Source organism: Maylandia zebra, linkage group LG6, assembly GCF_041146795.1.
Source record: "Maylandia zebra isolate NMK-2024a linkage group LG6, Mzebra_GT3a, whole genome shotgun sequence".
In the NCBI taxonomy this organism is placed as follows: Eukaryota; Metazoa; Chordata; class Actinopteri; order Cichliformes; family Cichlidae; genus Maylandia; species Maylandia zebra.
In genome coordinates, this window is record NC_135172.1 from 6,207,887 (window position 1) to 6,224,271 (window position 16,385).

Here is a 16,385-nt window from a genome sequence, read left to right on the forward strand (position 1 = left end):
CTGCGGGATGACACCAGGATCAATTAAGGACTGCAATGATATGATTGTGTTGCAGTGGAGGAGATCGAGCAGATGACCAGCCTTTTCCATCAGAAGCAGACAGAGCTGCTCGTGGCTGTGGCGAGGGTAGAGGAGCTGAGCAACCAGCTGGAGGGACTGAGGAGCAACAGTCTGGAGCCTTCTCTTCCTCTTCTTCCGCACCACCACAACATGTCTTCTACAGCTGAGCTGGAATGTCTCTACAAAGAACTGCAGGTGAGATGTCAGCTGAGAATTTCTCTTGCTAATATTAAATTATACTTTGCTGTTCTACAATTAAATTAAATGTTTGCCATATTTTCTGCTTTCTTTACAGTATGATATAAATATATATCGGATTTTTATAGCAAAATTTGTCATTCAGCGTTCTTTGATGAATGTGAAAATCTCTTGACATTAATCAACTACAGACATAAAATCATATTTCTACCTAATAGAGAGAGTGAAGATATCGATGATACTGTTATGCCTTTACACAAATTACTTTGTATTGTGGAGGGAAATATATTTTCTGTTTCTGTAGCATTTGTAATCATAAAAAGGCAGTAAGAGTAAGAGGCAGTCCGACAGTAATATTTGAGGTTGTCTGCGTAGAAAGTTGTCATTTCCATACCTTAGTTTTTCAGTTGTGGCTCCTTCTGTTTGCCTCAGATGGTGGGTGCTGCCTTTCTTTGGAGGCATAATGACTGTGTGCAGGATCGCTGAAGAGAGTACGGTTAATCAGGGTTTTTCTGTATTTGTAATCACATGGGTGCATGCAGGTTGGGGAGGCCTGTAAATGAAAACCAAATTAAAGCATCCAGTATGTTTTCTCATTATCACTTATGATCAGGTGTGACAGGGGAGCAAAATTCCCTACCTGATAAACGGGGGACTATGGTCTTATCCTAGCCTAATAAATGGAAAAAATAAAATGATATAAATGAAAGCCTCTTGCACTCTTTTCTTTAAATTAAGTTCAGCGTGTCAGAAATAGTGATAAGTGCTTAATACATCATAGAAAAAACATTTCTCATTTGGAGCTCTTGAGTACTCCATCATTGCATTTGTTCTGTTTAACCCTAAACCCTAATTATAATTGATAATTATATAGAAGTTTGCAAACAAGCCAGCAAACAGGCTTACAACAAGCCAATACAGATGTGAAACATGGCTGAAAGTAGCCACTGGTTGTTGTTATGTTCAGAGGTGGCAAAAGTACAGACTTTACAGACTTTTAAACAAATAGCTATTTTCTGTCGCCCACATTGTAGACGGTGACTTTGTCTCCACACCTAAACAGTACAATGAGTCAAGAGTTAGAGTGGGATTCAGCAGGTGGGGGAACCCTGAGATCTGTGCAGTAGCTCAGCATAGGGAAAAGAATCACAGTCATTTTTCATGTAAGCTTCAGTAGGTTTTCCGTGTCGCTGTTATCAGCTGACCTGCTTTTTGTGGATTTACACAACTGAATTCAACACGATGTAAGCAGTTTCACAAGCTATCTTGGCTGATATCCATCCCTTACACTGACACAAGGTAGTATAAAGTTGGAATTCACTGAATGAACCCAAGCGTCATCAGCTTAAAGCTTGTTCACTACATTAATGCAGTAATTTAATGCAACAGTTGAATAACACAAAATTAGTATAGCTTTGTTTGTTTTGCAAAATGAAAATACATAATTTATCAAAACACATCATATGTGATTAAAATTATGACGTCACATGGAAGCTTTAAATTTGCAGTTTATCAAACGTCACTGAGCAGTCCTTACCTTTAAATCTAACCTCTCTTCAATTCAATTCAATTTTATTTATATAGCGCCAAATCACAACAAAAGTCGCCTCAAGGCGCTTCATAGATACAGAGAAAAACCCAACAATCATATGACCCCCTATGAGCAGCACTTTGGCGACAGTGGGAAGGAAAAACTCCCTTTTAACAGGAAGAAACCTCCAGCAGAACCAGGCTCAGGGAGGGGCGGGGCCATCTTCTGCCACCGGTTGGGGTGAGAGAAGGAAGACAGGATAAAAGACATGCTGTGGAAGAGAGACAGAGGTTAATAACAGATATGATTCAATGCAGAGAGGTCTGTTAATACATAGTGAGTGAGAAAGGTGACTGGAAAGGAAAAACTCAATGCATCATGGGAATCCCCCGGCAGCCTATGTCTATTGCAGCATAACTAAGGGAGGATTCAGGGTCACCTGGTCCAGCCCTAACTATATGCTTTAGCAAAAAGGAAAGTTTTAAGCCTAATCTTGAAAGTAGAGATAGTGTCTGTCTCCTGAATCCAAACTGGAAGCTGGTTCCACAGAAGAGGGGCCTGAAAACTGAAGGCTCTCCCTCCCATTCTACTTTTAAATACTCTAGGAACAACAAGTAGGCCTGCAGAGCGAGAGCGAAGTGCTCTAATAGGGTGATATGGTACTACAAGGTCATTAAGATAAGATGGGGCCTGATTATTTAAGACCTTGTATGTGAGGAGCAGGATTTTGAATTCTGGATTTAACAGGAAGCCAATGAAGGGAAGCCAAAACAGGAGAAATCTGCTCTCTCTTTCTAGTCCCTGTCAGGACTCTTGCTGCAGCATTTTGGATTAGCTGAAGGCTTTTCAGGGAGTTTTTAGGACATCCTGATAATAATGAATTACAGTCGTGCAGCCTGGAAGTAATAAATGCATGCAGCGTCACTCTGAGACAGGATATTTCTAACTTTAGAGATGTTGTGCAAATGGAAGAAAGCAGTCTTACATATTTGTTTAATATGTGCGTTGAAGGACATATCCTGGTCAAAAATGACTCCAAGGTTCCTCACAGCTTTACTGGAGGCCAAGGTAATGCCATCCAGAGTAAGAATCTGGTTAGATACCATATTTCTAGGCTTTTCAGGGCCGACTACAATAACCTCAGTTTGACCTGAATTAAGAAGCAGAAAGTTAGTGGCCATCCAGGTCTTTATGTCTTTAAGACATTCCTGCACTCTCATCCTGTCTGTAGTGCTGTGCAGTATATTTTGGTATCAATCCAATACCAATACTTTTAACATATATTGGCAACTTATGTTGGGGAGAGAAGTGTGTCATGACTTAAGACTTAAGAAGAGGTTCCCAAAGTGTGTGGCCCACCCCCTGGGGAGGGGGGGGGGGGTGCAGAGCCATTGCAGGGGGGGGGCATGGTAGCATAATGGACAGGTTTTTGGCGGGGCTTCCACACATACGCAAAGCAGGGTATGAAACATCGCCAAATATGTTTCCAAACCAACTGCCTTCCAAGCCAAAGACTAGAAAATATGGTGAAACATATCTTCCCTTTGGCTTTACCTGCACAAGGCCAAGGTAGGCCTCCCCTGTAGAATTGGTTTTCCCTGTGTCGGGAGCACGAACTGGGCTCTCCAAATCACGGACAAACAGTATCCCACATTCTTGATGTTTAGTTCACAAACACTTCTTATAATGACCAACTACACTCAACAAAAATATAAACGCAACACCTTTGTTACTGCTCCCATTCCCCATGGGATGGACGTAGAGACCTAAAATTCATTCCAGATACACAATATAACCATCCCTCCCAAACAGTGGTCACACATCAGTCCAAATGTGTGGTAGTGGGCACATCTGCTATATTGAGATAATCCATCCCACCTCACAGGTGTGCCACATCAGGATGCTGATCTGACATCATGAGTAGTGCACAGGTGTACCTCAGACTGCCCACAACAAAAGGCCACCCTGGAATGTGCAGTTTTGTCTCACATCAAAATGCCACAGATGCCACAAGCAATGAGGGAGCGTGCAATTGGCATGCTGACAGCAGGAATGTCAACCAGATCTGTCGCCCGTGCATTGAATGTTCATTTCTCAACCATAAGCCGTCTCCACAGGCGTGTCAGAGAATATGGCAGCACATCCAACCAGCCTCACAACCGCAGACCTCGTGTAACCACACCAGCCCAGGACCTCCACATCCAGCAGGTTCACCTCCAAGATCGTCTGAGACCAGCCACCCAGACAGCTGCTGGAACAATAGGTTTGCACAACCAAACAATTTCTGCACAAACTGTCAGAAACCGTCTCAGGGACGCTCAACTGCATGCCCGTCGTCCTCATCGGGGTCTTGACCTGACTCCAGCTCGTCGCCGTAACAGACTTGTGTGGGCAAATGCTCACATTCGATGGCGTCTGGCACGTTGGAGAGGTGTGCGCTTCACGGATGAATCATGGTTCACATTGTTCAGGGCAGATGGCAGCTGAGAATGTCCCAGTTCTTGCATGGCCAGCATACTCACCGGACATGTCACCCATTGAGCATGTTCGGGATGTGCTTGACCGGCGTATACGACAGCATGTACCAGTTCCCACGAATATCCAACAACCTCGCACAGCCATTGAAGTGGAGTGGACCAACATTCCACAGGCCACAATTGACAATCTGATAGACTCCATGCGACGATGTGTTGCACTGCATGAGGCAAATGGTGGTCACACCAGATACTGACCGGTTCTGGGTCCCCAGACCCCCAATAGCGCAAAAAACTGCACATTCCAGGGTGGCCTTTTGTTGTGGGCAGTCTGAGGTACACCTGTGCACTACTCATGATGTCAGATCAGCATCCTGATGTGGCACACCTGTGAGGTGGGATGGATTATCTCAATATAGCAGATGTGCCCACTACCACACATTTGGACTGATGTGTGACCACTGTTTGGGAGGGATGGTTATATTGTGTATCTGGAATGAATTTTAGGTCTCTACGTCCATCCCATGGGGAATGGGAGCAGTAACAAAGGTGTTGCGTTTATATTTTTGTTGAGTGTATATGGGCTCAAATTGTGGTCATAAATATTTAGTATTTGTAAATCAGGATTTGTATGTGTAAAACGAATTTGTGTGTGTGTAAAAAAGATTTGTGTGTAGACTGAGCAAAAAATACACGTGAAACTCTGCACTCAAGTTTCAAGTTACAAGTACGAATTTTGACCCTATTTTTCTTCCTTTCATCTGATTGGCCAATGTCATGTCAGATAAGATAAGATAACTCTTTATTGTCATTGCACAGTCATACATAGTACAGTAGTACAATGAAATTGGAAATGTCAATCACAAATTTAACTATCCAATCAGAGAACAGATGGGTTTGGCTATTGGAGGGGCGCTTTTTTGAACTGCAGGTCTTTGAAGGGAATAAATGCCCTTTTACATGCCAGCCCAGCGTTTTCCTTCATCACCACGAAGGAAAACAGTCTGTGGTGGTCCGAGTTTGGTGATTTTTGTGTCACAGGTTTACGTGCTTAATACAGGGACCTCCAGAGCCTTTTCAACAGCGCTGTGGACCTCGGGGTGGGGAGGGGGGGCAGTGTTGTGGAAATGACAGTCTTCACTAGTGGGGATAGTTACAAAGCATTCTTCGTTATGAATTAGCATACATGTTTTACTGAACATTTGAAGGACCAGCAAAAAAACAACAAACTCTTGTAGAGGACATAAAGTCAGAGATAGAAACGACAAGGAGCAGGTGCATCTAGTACAGGTAGAGCTGCTGCAACAACCCACAGAGCTCAACAGCCAGCGCAACAAATTCTGGATCCTTGGCCTTTAGTTAGCATTAGCAGCACATGCTGCCGCCGATGTGAAAGGACCTTTAGGCTGCGCACTGTGACTCACAGCAATGTTCCCAGATCAGCACTAACTTTGTGTTAAACTAATCCCAAAGTAATAATGGTATTTCTAACCACTGATATACCACAACTTTATCCTTTCAACAGCTACTGAAAGTTAGGGGTAGTGATGTGCGGATCGATCCTGAAATATCGGTTCCTCCGATACCAATCACTTATGTTCTAGAATCGATTCTGACATTAAAATATCGATATTTTAGTAATTTAGGGTGATAAATATATTTTACAGTGTTTATTTTTCAGATAAAATACGTTAAATGTCACCGTTATTATTGGCCGGCCCGGAAACAGCGGGGGTGTCCAAATTCAGAGGCTGCTTCCACCTGAGGACCCGCCCTTCGCGGTCTAAAGAAAGCCAGGTAGTACAGCACGAGCTCCCTCGGTGGAGTGAAGCTCTGCCGTCTGCTCCTTGCTATCTAAAATATAACCCGGGCGCTGGCGTAAACTCTCGACCGTCTCACACTTCTGTTTAATCATTTTCTGTTTGACGTTTATTCAGCTGTGTGAAAACCCGGAGGAACCCTTCCGAGGGATTAATAAAGTTACATTTAATTTAATCTAATCTAATAACTTTAATTTCAGCCAAACCGATTTACTCACGAACAAATAAAACACTGAAAAAGTCAAACAATAAAATTTTTAAGTTATCAAAGTGACTTATATATCATGTTTAACCCGAGTAGTGAAAGACCGCGGGGGTTTGAAGACGATGTGTCGATCGTCTCAGATATTTGAAGTTTACACAGCTACATTCTCACCTGAAAATATGTTAAAAGTTTTTTTGCGACCCACAAAGAGAAATAAGAGTAATATGAAAACTAAGTAGCTGCCGCCATTGTTGGAAACTGGAATTGGCTGGCCGCGCTATGAATTCTGCGATATGGTTTTTCAATTTTGTTGTCCGGGTGGAAAAAATGGCGTCTCCAGGAGATTTTCAAGAGGGGCACTGAAATTCGAGATTCTCCCGGAAAAATCAGGAGGGTTGGCATGTATGGTTGTGGCAACATCACTAAACTTGTCAAACACCTCAGAGTAAATCATCTCACAGAATATGACGAGCGTATGCTGAGGCGAACTGAAGAGGAGGAGAGGGACAGGTGCTGCTAGGGCGAGACAGACGTCTCTCACAGAGTCCTTTAGTGCTGCAGGCAGGCAAGGTGTTCAAATAGCGCACTTCAGTTTTTTATTTCTATATGATGAACTCTGCATTATTAAGTGATAAGAACAAGTAATCTGATGTCCTGTAATCATTATGACGCTATAATTTGAGATACAATAAATAAAATACGTTTTTGTACAAAGTATCGTATCGGATCAGTATCGTCGATACCACCCTGAATATTACTTGGTATCGGACCGGAAAGGAAATCAGTGGTATCGCACATCACTAGTTAGGGGAGCTAGCTTCTCTTGGATATTAATATAGCGATCCTCCAGCTTCAAACTGTATTACCCTTCAAGGACCTGCAGTTCAAAAAAGCACCCCTCCGACAGCCAAACCCAGGTGTGGATGTAGCGTAAAAGAGTTAGTAGTGTATTTTATTACTACCTGTAATTTATTGCAGGTTACTTGTATTTGTTTAATTGTTTACTAAATGTAAACTAAATGAACATTTTTCTTATAAAACAAAGGGGGGCCTAGCAAAAAAAGTTTGGGAACCACTGATATAGGGAGTGATTTGATATCAGGCTGTACATACCTCTATCTCACACTGTTAGTACTTCCAGCTACAGTTGCTAGGAGGTTAAACCTAGTGTCTAATAAATTATTCTAGACAATATTTTTTCTGTTGGTTTTCAATCATACTTTGACTTCTCACCCCCTCCTTTCCAAACAGCTAAGAAACAAGCTGAATCAGGATCATAGTGGCAGGCTGCAGCAGCAGAGAGACAGCTTGAACAAAAGGAACTTGGAAGTAGCTGCAATGGACCGTCGGTTGGTTGAACTCCGGGAACGGCTCTGGAAGAAAAAGGCTGCTTTGCAGCAGAGTGAGAACCAGCCAGTGAGTTTATATAGGAAAAAAATATCAGCAAAAGTAGATTTCTACAATTTCAAGTTTTTTTTGTTTGTTTTTTGTACAAAACATTTATTTTTGCTTTGTTGTTGTTTGCTTAATATACAAGTACTGATCGAAAAGGCTGCAGCAGTCAAACATTTCTGCTCACTCCAGGTGGCTTCAGACTGTACAGCCCCACAATATAGCATGGGCTCCAGAGTGGCAGCGGTGGGGCCGTACATCCAGTCATCCTCCACATCAAGCTCTCAGGGGCCACCTGTGCCGGTCCGCCAGGAGATTCTGGTGAAGCCAGCATACCCAGATGGCACTGCCACCCTGCCCATGGCTGATTCATCACTGAAGCCACCTCCTAGGCCTGTCAAACCAGCCTCAGGTACATGTTTCCGTGATGTAAGAAATATATTTTTCTATGTTTTGAGTCTGTCCTAGCATGCTGAAACACTATTTGAGTCTGAGTTAGTCACTTCTATTTCTAGTACCAAAACTCTACTTGATGTAGTTATCTCTGCCTCACAGGTTTCAACACCTTAAAAACAAGCAAGATCTTTGACTGGGAAAGCTCATTTTCCGAATCCAGTAGGGGTTACGAGCATGCCTCCACTCTGCCTCGCATGTCGAGTCTAAGCTGCCGCAACTCAGGTCAGTTAGGTCCTGTTTCTGTTTTACCTTTTGCAGAAAGAGGATTTAAACTTTCTATGCCTTTACAATCATTTGTTACTACATTTCTAATCTGACACATAAACGTTCAGGCATGCTGATTCATTGAGACATTGAGACATTCACTGAAAACCTAATTTAAGGATAGTCTATCCATGCATTCATATCCATGTACAAATGACAGACCTGAGAATAGAAGGAATGAGATCTGGGAGATAGAAAATTGTTTAAACAAAGTCCCACGGATGTTAGAGTTACTTTCTCTTTTCTAGGTGGTGAGACCGCCATAGACAAGAGCTACTCTGGCTCCGACATTCCTCCTCCCATCCCCTCACGATCTAATCGTTCCACAGAGAACCTGCTCAGGGACAATCAGGTATCAGTGGGCTTCCATTTAGTCTCTACATCTCATACAGCTAAAATAAGGGGAAAATCCTGTTTTGTACATACATTAGCCGCACCTGACTAAAAGCCGCAGGTGTTTCAATGTTGACTTATCATATGTAAGAGAATATGCACAAAGGGAATTGTCAGGAAAGAGACGGCTGTTTGGAGACACACCCCTTTTATTAATATTTTGAAAAACAAGTTATGGGTATATATTTGCATAACTTTTTAGGTATATGTACAAGTAGCGGTAATTACAAGTACGAAACATGTACTGTGCTTCATAAATGAGTAACAAATGTAGTACATAACAGTAACCTACAGCACACCAGAAAAATAGATTCGGCCTACCTTTTAGGCTCAGGTGCAGCGACACGGCTTTAACAAGAAGAAAAGTCAGTCATTCACCATCTTTCTCTTCTTCCTGCGCACTAAAACCACCAAAGTCCTCTTCTCCAGTGTCGGAAACGAACAGGCTCAGGATCGCTTCGTCATCCACTCTCCGCTTCTCTCCTTCGTTGTCACTTTCAAAACCAAAGAAATCCTCGTTGTCAGTGTCAGAGTCGAACACCCTCAGAAGAGCCGTGGCGGTGTCCTCCTCTCCATCATGCAGCAGTCCAGCCCTTCGAAATCTGTTGGTGATCGTGGATGTTTTCACACTTTTCCACGCTGTCAGAATCCACTGGTGGAGTTGAGCATAACTTGCTTTTTGCAAGTTTATCGCCGCTCATCATCCACGCCTCCGGCTGAACGTGTAGTGCTACTTTGAAGTTTGTTTTTCGCGCTACTTCGTACGGCACTACGTACGGCACTACGTACGGCACTACGTACGGCACTACGTTGTCTGGCGGACGGACATGTGACCCCGATACTGTGTGTCTGATCATATGCCCTTCCGACAGGCAACGCAGTGCCGTACGTAGTGCCGTACAACAGCGGAACAAACAAAACAAATCGTCTTACGATATGACAAAAATCATGGAAAATCCACAGAAAAGCTGCACCTGACTAAAAGCCGCAGGGTTCAAAGCTGGTGCAAAAAGTAGCGGCTTATAGCCCGACAATTACGGTATAATAATTGTAAGGTTAAATATGAAAAGTCAAACTCAAACTGGTTAATAGCTGCTGAGCACTTACAATTTTAATGTAAAGCCATTTTACATTTCAGCTCATTTTGATATTTGATTTATTGCTTCATTTTCTGTATTTTGCAGTTATATCATCAATCTCTGAGTATAACCCTGTGTTTCCACGTTTGCTATATTTTACTTCCAGGTCTCATCCAAAAGTCTTTCCAAGTTGACAGCACCACCTCCAGTTCCCAGCAAGCCCAAACCATTCCGATCTTCTGGCCTGTCAGCCTTCTCCAAAGCCCCCTATAACACTGGCACCTTCCCTGGTAAGGTGAAGCCAGTTGGGGCCCACCTCAGGGCTCCAGGAATTCTATCCAGTCATAGCAACACCCTCCCTTTGCCCAACAAGCAGGAGAGTCCTCCAGCTGCTGCTGTGCGACCTTACACCCCAGAACTCTCTGATTGTCCCCCACCTGTGCTTCAGAAACCTCAGACCCTGGCGGCTTCCTCAATCTACTCGATGTACACCCAGCAGGCTACACTGGGGAAGGGATACCAACATAGTGGCCAAGGAACACTGCCTCGGAGCCAGCCCCGAGGTAATCCACTGATACGGTTGCCCGTGTATTAGAATACTCTTCCTGTTAAGATAGGGCTGCACAATTATGGCCAAAGTGATTTTTCTGATTATTTTGATCAGTGTAAGATTGGTCCTTGGAAGCACTGGTCCTCCTTATTCACCAAAATGTAGTATATGTCTTAGTAGAAAAATATGAATTTAAAAAATTTCACCAAAACATCAAAATTCAGTCAACAGGGGAGAGGCTTTTGCATTTACATCTTTGCAGAAAAATTGCCAACACTTGGTCTTGGGGTAGAGCATCACTTCCTGTTCCTGTTACAGCACACAGTGGTGTTTTAAGATAAGATAAGATAAGATAACCTTTATTAGTCCCACACGTGGGAAATTTGTTTCTGTAGCTTATTTCGATTCAAATTTGATCTAAAAACTTATATTATTACATAGTGTAATCCTTAAATGCTTTATCCAAAGCACACTTTCTGTTGAATAACCCGCTAATTATATTCAAAGTATTCATTCATCTTTAGGGACTCACTACCTTAGCTTAGCTCGTAGCCGACTGACTAGTACCTTGGCCTCTTCACTCTTCACACCACCACACAACCAAACTGTCCATGTCTCTAATAATTCCCCCCCACAAAAAAAGCGTGACTATCGAGAGTTGGGATCAGGAAGCAGAGTCGCAGTCTTACGCGCCTCTCCACAGCTTCTCTCCCCCTGTTATCCCCCAAAACCCCATGCCCTTAGAGACTGTGTCTGTGTCCAAACCAAGAAAAAACCAACCAAAAATCAGCAAAATAATGACTTAAACATAAAAAAATCACAACAAAAGAAAAACATAGTATCCACAAATGCACCAAAGAGTAAAATAGTGTCTATTATTAAATAATATAAGTCCCTGTTAGTAATTGATCTACAAATTCCTCCACCTTACAGAAACCTGGTTACAGCAGGATGATTATGTTAGTTTAAATGATTCAACAGCCATGAGTTATACCAACTGTCCAAAACCTCGAAGCACAGGCTGAGGACGGGGTTTGACAGCAATCTTCCACTCCAGCTTATTAATCAACCAAAGACACAGGCAGAGTTGTAATTTATTTGAAATTACAGCCACACAAACAGCTTTATTTGTTATTGTTCACTTGGGCCTCGCGGTTTCTGGCTGTTTTCTCAGAATTTTTATCTTATTTAGTGCTCAGATAGAATAATAATAATAGAATAATTATTGTAGGTGATTTTATCATCCATGCATTTAATCCGTTGTATTCAAAATGAAAAAAATAACCCACCCACCACTTTAATCATACACTAGATCTTGTTGTGACATATGGGATGGAAACTGAACAGTTAACAGTATTTCCTGAAAACCCTGTTTTGTCTGATCATTTCCTAATAACATTTCAATCTACAATAATGGATTACACAGCAGTGAGGAATAGATTTCATCACAGCAGATGTCTTTCTGAAAGTGTACAAGGGGAGGAATTATATCCTTAAATTAAGGATATAATTCATCCCGTTGTCTTCTTCAATGTCATGTGCCAACAGCAGATCAGCAGTAAAAAATTACACATAACAATCTCACAGATGTAACATCATGTACTTTCAGAACCACTGATATTTATTTTGTCTCTTTTTCTCCAATTGATCTTCCTGAGTTAACTTCGATAATTACTTTATAAAAAACCATCAGTGGTCCTTTAGACACCATTTCTACAAAACTGCTCACAGAAATCCCGTCATTACACTGAGGACACTGAGGTGAGACCAGGCATGAACAGGACCAGATACCAGACAACCTAGGCTAGAAATACAGATAACTAAACTAGGAACGATTGACACAGAGAAAACTGGCGGTGGTCAGAAGGCCCGGTGGCGCGGTGTCCGGCAGCCTCGCCTGTGTCGGTGCGCCCCAGGGTGGCTGTGGCTACAATGTAGCTGCCATCACCAATATGTGTGAATGTGTGCGTGAATGGGTGGATGACTGGATGTAGTGTAAAGCGCTTTGGGATCCTTAAGGACTAGTAAAGCGCTATACAAATACAGGCCATAAGCCTGTCTCCTAGAAGTAAGATACGGAGTATTTCACTCCATTAATTATACCTGCATGATGGATGTAAATAAAACTTATAGCCCAGTACTTGATAGCATTTCCTCTGTGATGTTGTACTTGTTCAGACTATATTTTGGAAACTTCACCATGTGACTGGTATTTACTGGCATGTTGTCAGGGACTGATTTAGATACCACTTGATTTGCCTTTGCTTTGTAGTCTATTGGTAAAGCAAGCTTTTTCAGTATCAGTATTTAGGAAAAACAGGTACTTATCTATCAATAATGACGTTTTTTGGGGGAGTTTTTTTTCCTCTCACCCCAAACAATAATCAAACATGTAATTTGTAATCTGTGCGTTTGTTTAATGGAGGTCAAATAGAGCTTGCTGTGAGAAACGTCTTGTGAATCCATGTATTTTCTTTCCTTTCTTAGTGTATGGAAAACCAGTCCTTCCAGCCAGCAGCAGGCAGCAATCAATCAGCTCAGAAAACCATTCCTTCAATTCTGAATTTTGTGCACCTGACGGAAGTGAAGCTGACAACAGTTGCCCAGGTAACACTGAAGGTATCGGAGGAGAAACAGCGGAACACAGTATCCCTCGCCCGCTCAGCCCCACCAAGCTCCTCCCCTTCATATCAAACTCTCACAGGAACCCCAGTGATGCTGACCTGGATAATCTGCGTCGCCGGCTGCAACATGCACCCCGACCCCTGAAGAAACGCAACTCAATCACAGAGCCCGAAGGCCCAGCAGGACCCAACATTCAGAAACTGCTCTACCAGAAAACCACTCTGGCTGCTATGGAAACCATCCCCATGGAGACGGCTAATTCTGCAGGGATCCATATACAGCCTACAGTTCATGAGGACGGGATGGGTGGCATAGATGGAGCAGCCAGGGTTCAGGATGAAAGTGAAAGTGACTTGAAAGAGCCACTCCCTGAGAAAAGTTTGACCCCACCCCCACTACCCCCTTACTCACCCATCTCTGATCCTACTTCCTGCCACTGCATGCTATCACCGCTGGAAGACAAGGACAAGGAGAAAGAGAAATGTCCATCAACCTTAGCTCACCAGGAACCGTTTCTAGAGGAGTTCCCTCCTTACCCACCCCCACCTTACCCCAGCTGCGGGGAGTTGGAAGAGGGAGATGATACCGTTCCCCTGCAGCCACCAGAGGTTGCAGGACAGGTCACAGTTCTGCCGGTGAGTGAGGTGACTCAGATTTTGAGAGGTTATTAAAAATCCAGTTTGCCTAAAATACAAACACAATTTTTTTTCTAATTCATTGCAGTTCTGTTTTCTTCTTAGGGTAAGAAATCAATCCTCCATAAAGCTGGCAAAGAGCGAGCCAACCACAATTTGCGGGTCAAGTTCAACCCTTTGGCCCTGCTACTGGATTCATCTCTGGAGGGCGAATATGATCTTGTTCAGAGGGTTATCTATGATGTGAGTCACACAAAACAAATAGAATAAAATAGCCCATTATTATCATTGTACATGTACCAAAAAATTGTGGGAGCTACACACTGCTATACTTATTTTATAGATCCACTAAAAAGATTTATACTTGCAAATTCCGTGATTGTTCTTCACCCCAGGGTATATGGTCAGTATGTTACTGTGTGTCTTTCAGGTGGATGACCCTAGTATGCCGAACGACGAGGGCATCACGGCTCTGCACAACGCAGTTTGTGCCGGCCACACCGAGATTGTCAAGTTTTTGGTTCAGTTTGGTGTCAATGTTAATGCTGCCGACAGTGACGGCTGGTGAGCCTATGTAGGAAACAGTAGAAAACACGGGCAGTATAAAAGATGGACTTAGCCATGGTGACACCTCCGGACATAACTTCCGGATGTTATGTCTGTCTTTTACATTGTCTATGGTAGGAAGAAAACAAATTAATTTGGCACAGCACCAGTCCTTATTAACTAACTACTCATTCTCCTTCTGTTTGTGTCTCCAGGACGCCCCTTCACTGTGCTGCCTCCTGTAACAACGTTCAGGTCTGTAAGTTCCTTGTCGAGTCTGGAGCAGCTGTATTTGCCACAACATATAGTGACATGCAGACAGCTGCTGACAAGTGCGAAGAGATGGAAGATGGCTATGCCCAGTGCTCCCAGTTCCTCTATGGTGAGACAAAACCTGTTAACATATTAACAAAAGGGGTTCAGGGAGATAAGCCTCATAGTTCATAACACATTTGTTGGTTTCAAGGACAATTTCGCAAATCTTTCAAGGGGTTGAGCGTGTTCTGTAGCAACAAGAGATTTACTGATGTATGATGGGTGTCTGTGCAGGTTACAGGCGAGTTTGGAATTTGCTTAATTGTTCTTTAGGAGATTTAAAAGATCTTTGGTGCCATAAGGATCTTGTTATGATCTGCCTGGATTTTGAGGACTGTTGCATAGGTTCATGCATTTTAAGGGGGTTTGGTTCAGACCAGTTATATCAAGGAAGTAAATCAATTTTGTAAAAGTTTTCTAGACTTGTGAGGCTTGTGTTTCAGCAAATGCACTTGGACTTAAAGTAGTTTAAATGTGTCTCAGGTTATTACATTTTCACATAAAAGCTTAAAGAATATCAGACTCATTAACTTTTAACCTATTTTTGTCTTTTTAGGTGTTCAGGAGAAGATGGGTGTGATGAATCACGGTGTAGTGTATGCCCTGTGGGACTATAAGCCTCAGAGTGACGACGAGCTTTGCTTCAGTGAGGGTGACTGCATGACAGTGCTGAGAAGGGAGGATGAGGTGGAAACGGAGTGGTGGTGGGCACGATGCGGTGACCATGAGGGATACATTCCCCGAAACCTTCTGGGGGTGAGCCGCCCATGCCAAATTTAGCAGAGCTTTTATAAACATTTCTGGGTTTCTGGGTTTAGGGTCCCATTACATCAGCATTTAAAACTTTCTTGTTAAAGTAAAAAAGCATCCCAGGAGAATATCAGAAAAATGTAATAAAGAATAAGACGGTAAGATTTCCTAATGTGCGGGAATTAAACTGTCTAGTCTGCCAATCTGTTGCTACTTCAGGTTGGCCTTAAATCACATGTTTTAATCAGATTTAAAAACTGCTTTGAGAATCCTGTTACTTAACAGTCTTAAGTTTGACGTTTCAGTATTTAATGTTATCTTAATGGTGTTTTAATGAGAAACTCTCTATCTTTCATTCCCAGCTATATCTGAGGATCAAGCCCCGGCAAAGAAGCCTGGCCTAAAAGACGGCTTGTGTCTCTTTCAGAGGACTACATGTTTCCACGAGAGAAGTGCATCATGGGAATAAACCTCTGGGTTCTTATAGTAGAGGAAAAAAAGTCAGATGTTGTTGATTTTTAAAAAATAAATGTAAAAAAGGAAATGTTTCTCAATCTTTCATTGAATGTGAAAAGGATTTAACCTCATCTGGATTTCTCAGGAGCTTTTTTGCATATTTGTCACACGTAAACATTTCAGATTTCATGGTTCCAAATTATAGTCGTCCATGTCTTCAAGCAGCAAAACAGCCATAGACCATCACATTACCACCACCATGTTTGACTGTTGATATGGTGTTATATGAAATGCTGCATTAGTTTCACAACAGTTGTAATAGGGTTAAATTTAAATTTAAAAAAATGCAATTCTTTTTCTTGGTAGTTCGCATTTCAGCGATTCCTGAGATTAGTGACTAAACAGGTAAAAAAGTTATTTTTTGATTTTTCAAAAACACATTTACATATAATTGTTACACAAAGTTTTGGCTGTCTGACTATGTTTTGGTACAATCTCCCAGGTGTTTTTTAATTTATGTTTTTGCTGGGGAAGTGCAAGGTTTTTGTCAACACCATCAGACACAAAGAAATGTAAATATTATTATATATATATATATATATATATATATATATATATATATATATATATATATAT

General features: G+C 42.2%; 1 protein-coding gene across 1 annotated transcript in view; it reads left to right on the forward strand.

Moving 5' to 3' along the window:
• The window catches only part of LOC101482513 (apoptosis-stimulating of p53 protein 2), a 38,596-nt gene extending 22,759 nt beyond the window's left edge, over positions 1-15,837 (forward strand). The window contains exons 7-18 of the mRNA XM_004572631.3: positions 56-255; positions 7,540-7,704; positions 7,873-8,092; positions 8,236-8,358; positions 8,649-8,752; positions 10,039-10,435; positions 12,910-13,682; positions 13,788-13,925; positions 14,113-14,246; positions 14,444-14,610; positions 15,100-15,299; positions 15,656-15,837. Of these exons, the coding sequence (XP_004572688.3) occupies positions 56-255; positions 7,540-7,704; positions 7,873-8,092; positions 8,236-8,358; positions 8,649-8,752; positions 10,039-10,435; positions 12,910-13,682; positions 13,788-13,925; positions 14,113-14,246; positions 14,444-14,610; positions 15,100-15,299; positions 15,656-15,697 (2,663 nt within the window). The 3' untranslated portion in view covers positions 15,698-15,837. The remainder of the gene's footprint in view (positions 1-55; positions 256-7,539; positions 7,705-7,872; positions 8,093-8,235; positions 8,359-8,648; positions 8,753-10,038; positions 10,436-12,909; positions 13,683-13,787; positions 13,926-14,112; positions 14,247-14,443; positions 14,611-15,099; positions 15,300-15,655) is intronic.
• The last annotated feature ends 548 nt before the right edge of the window (positions 15,838-16,385 follow it).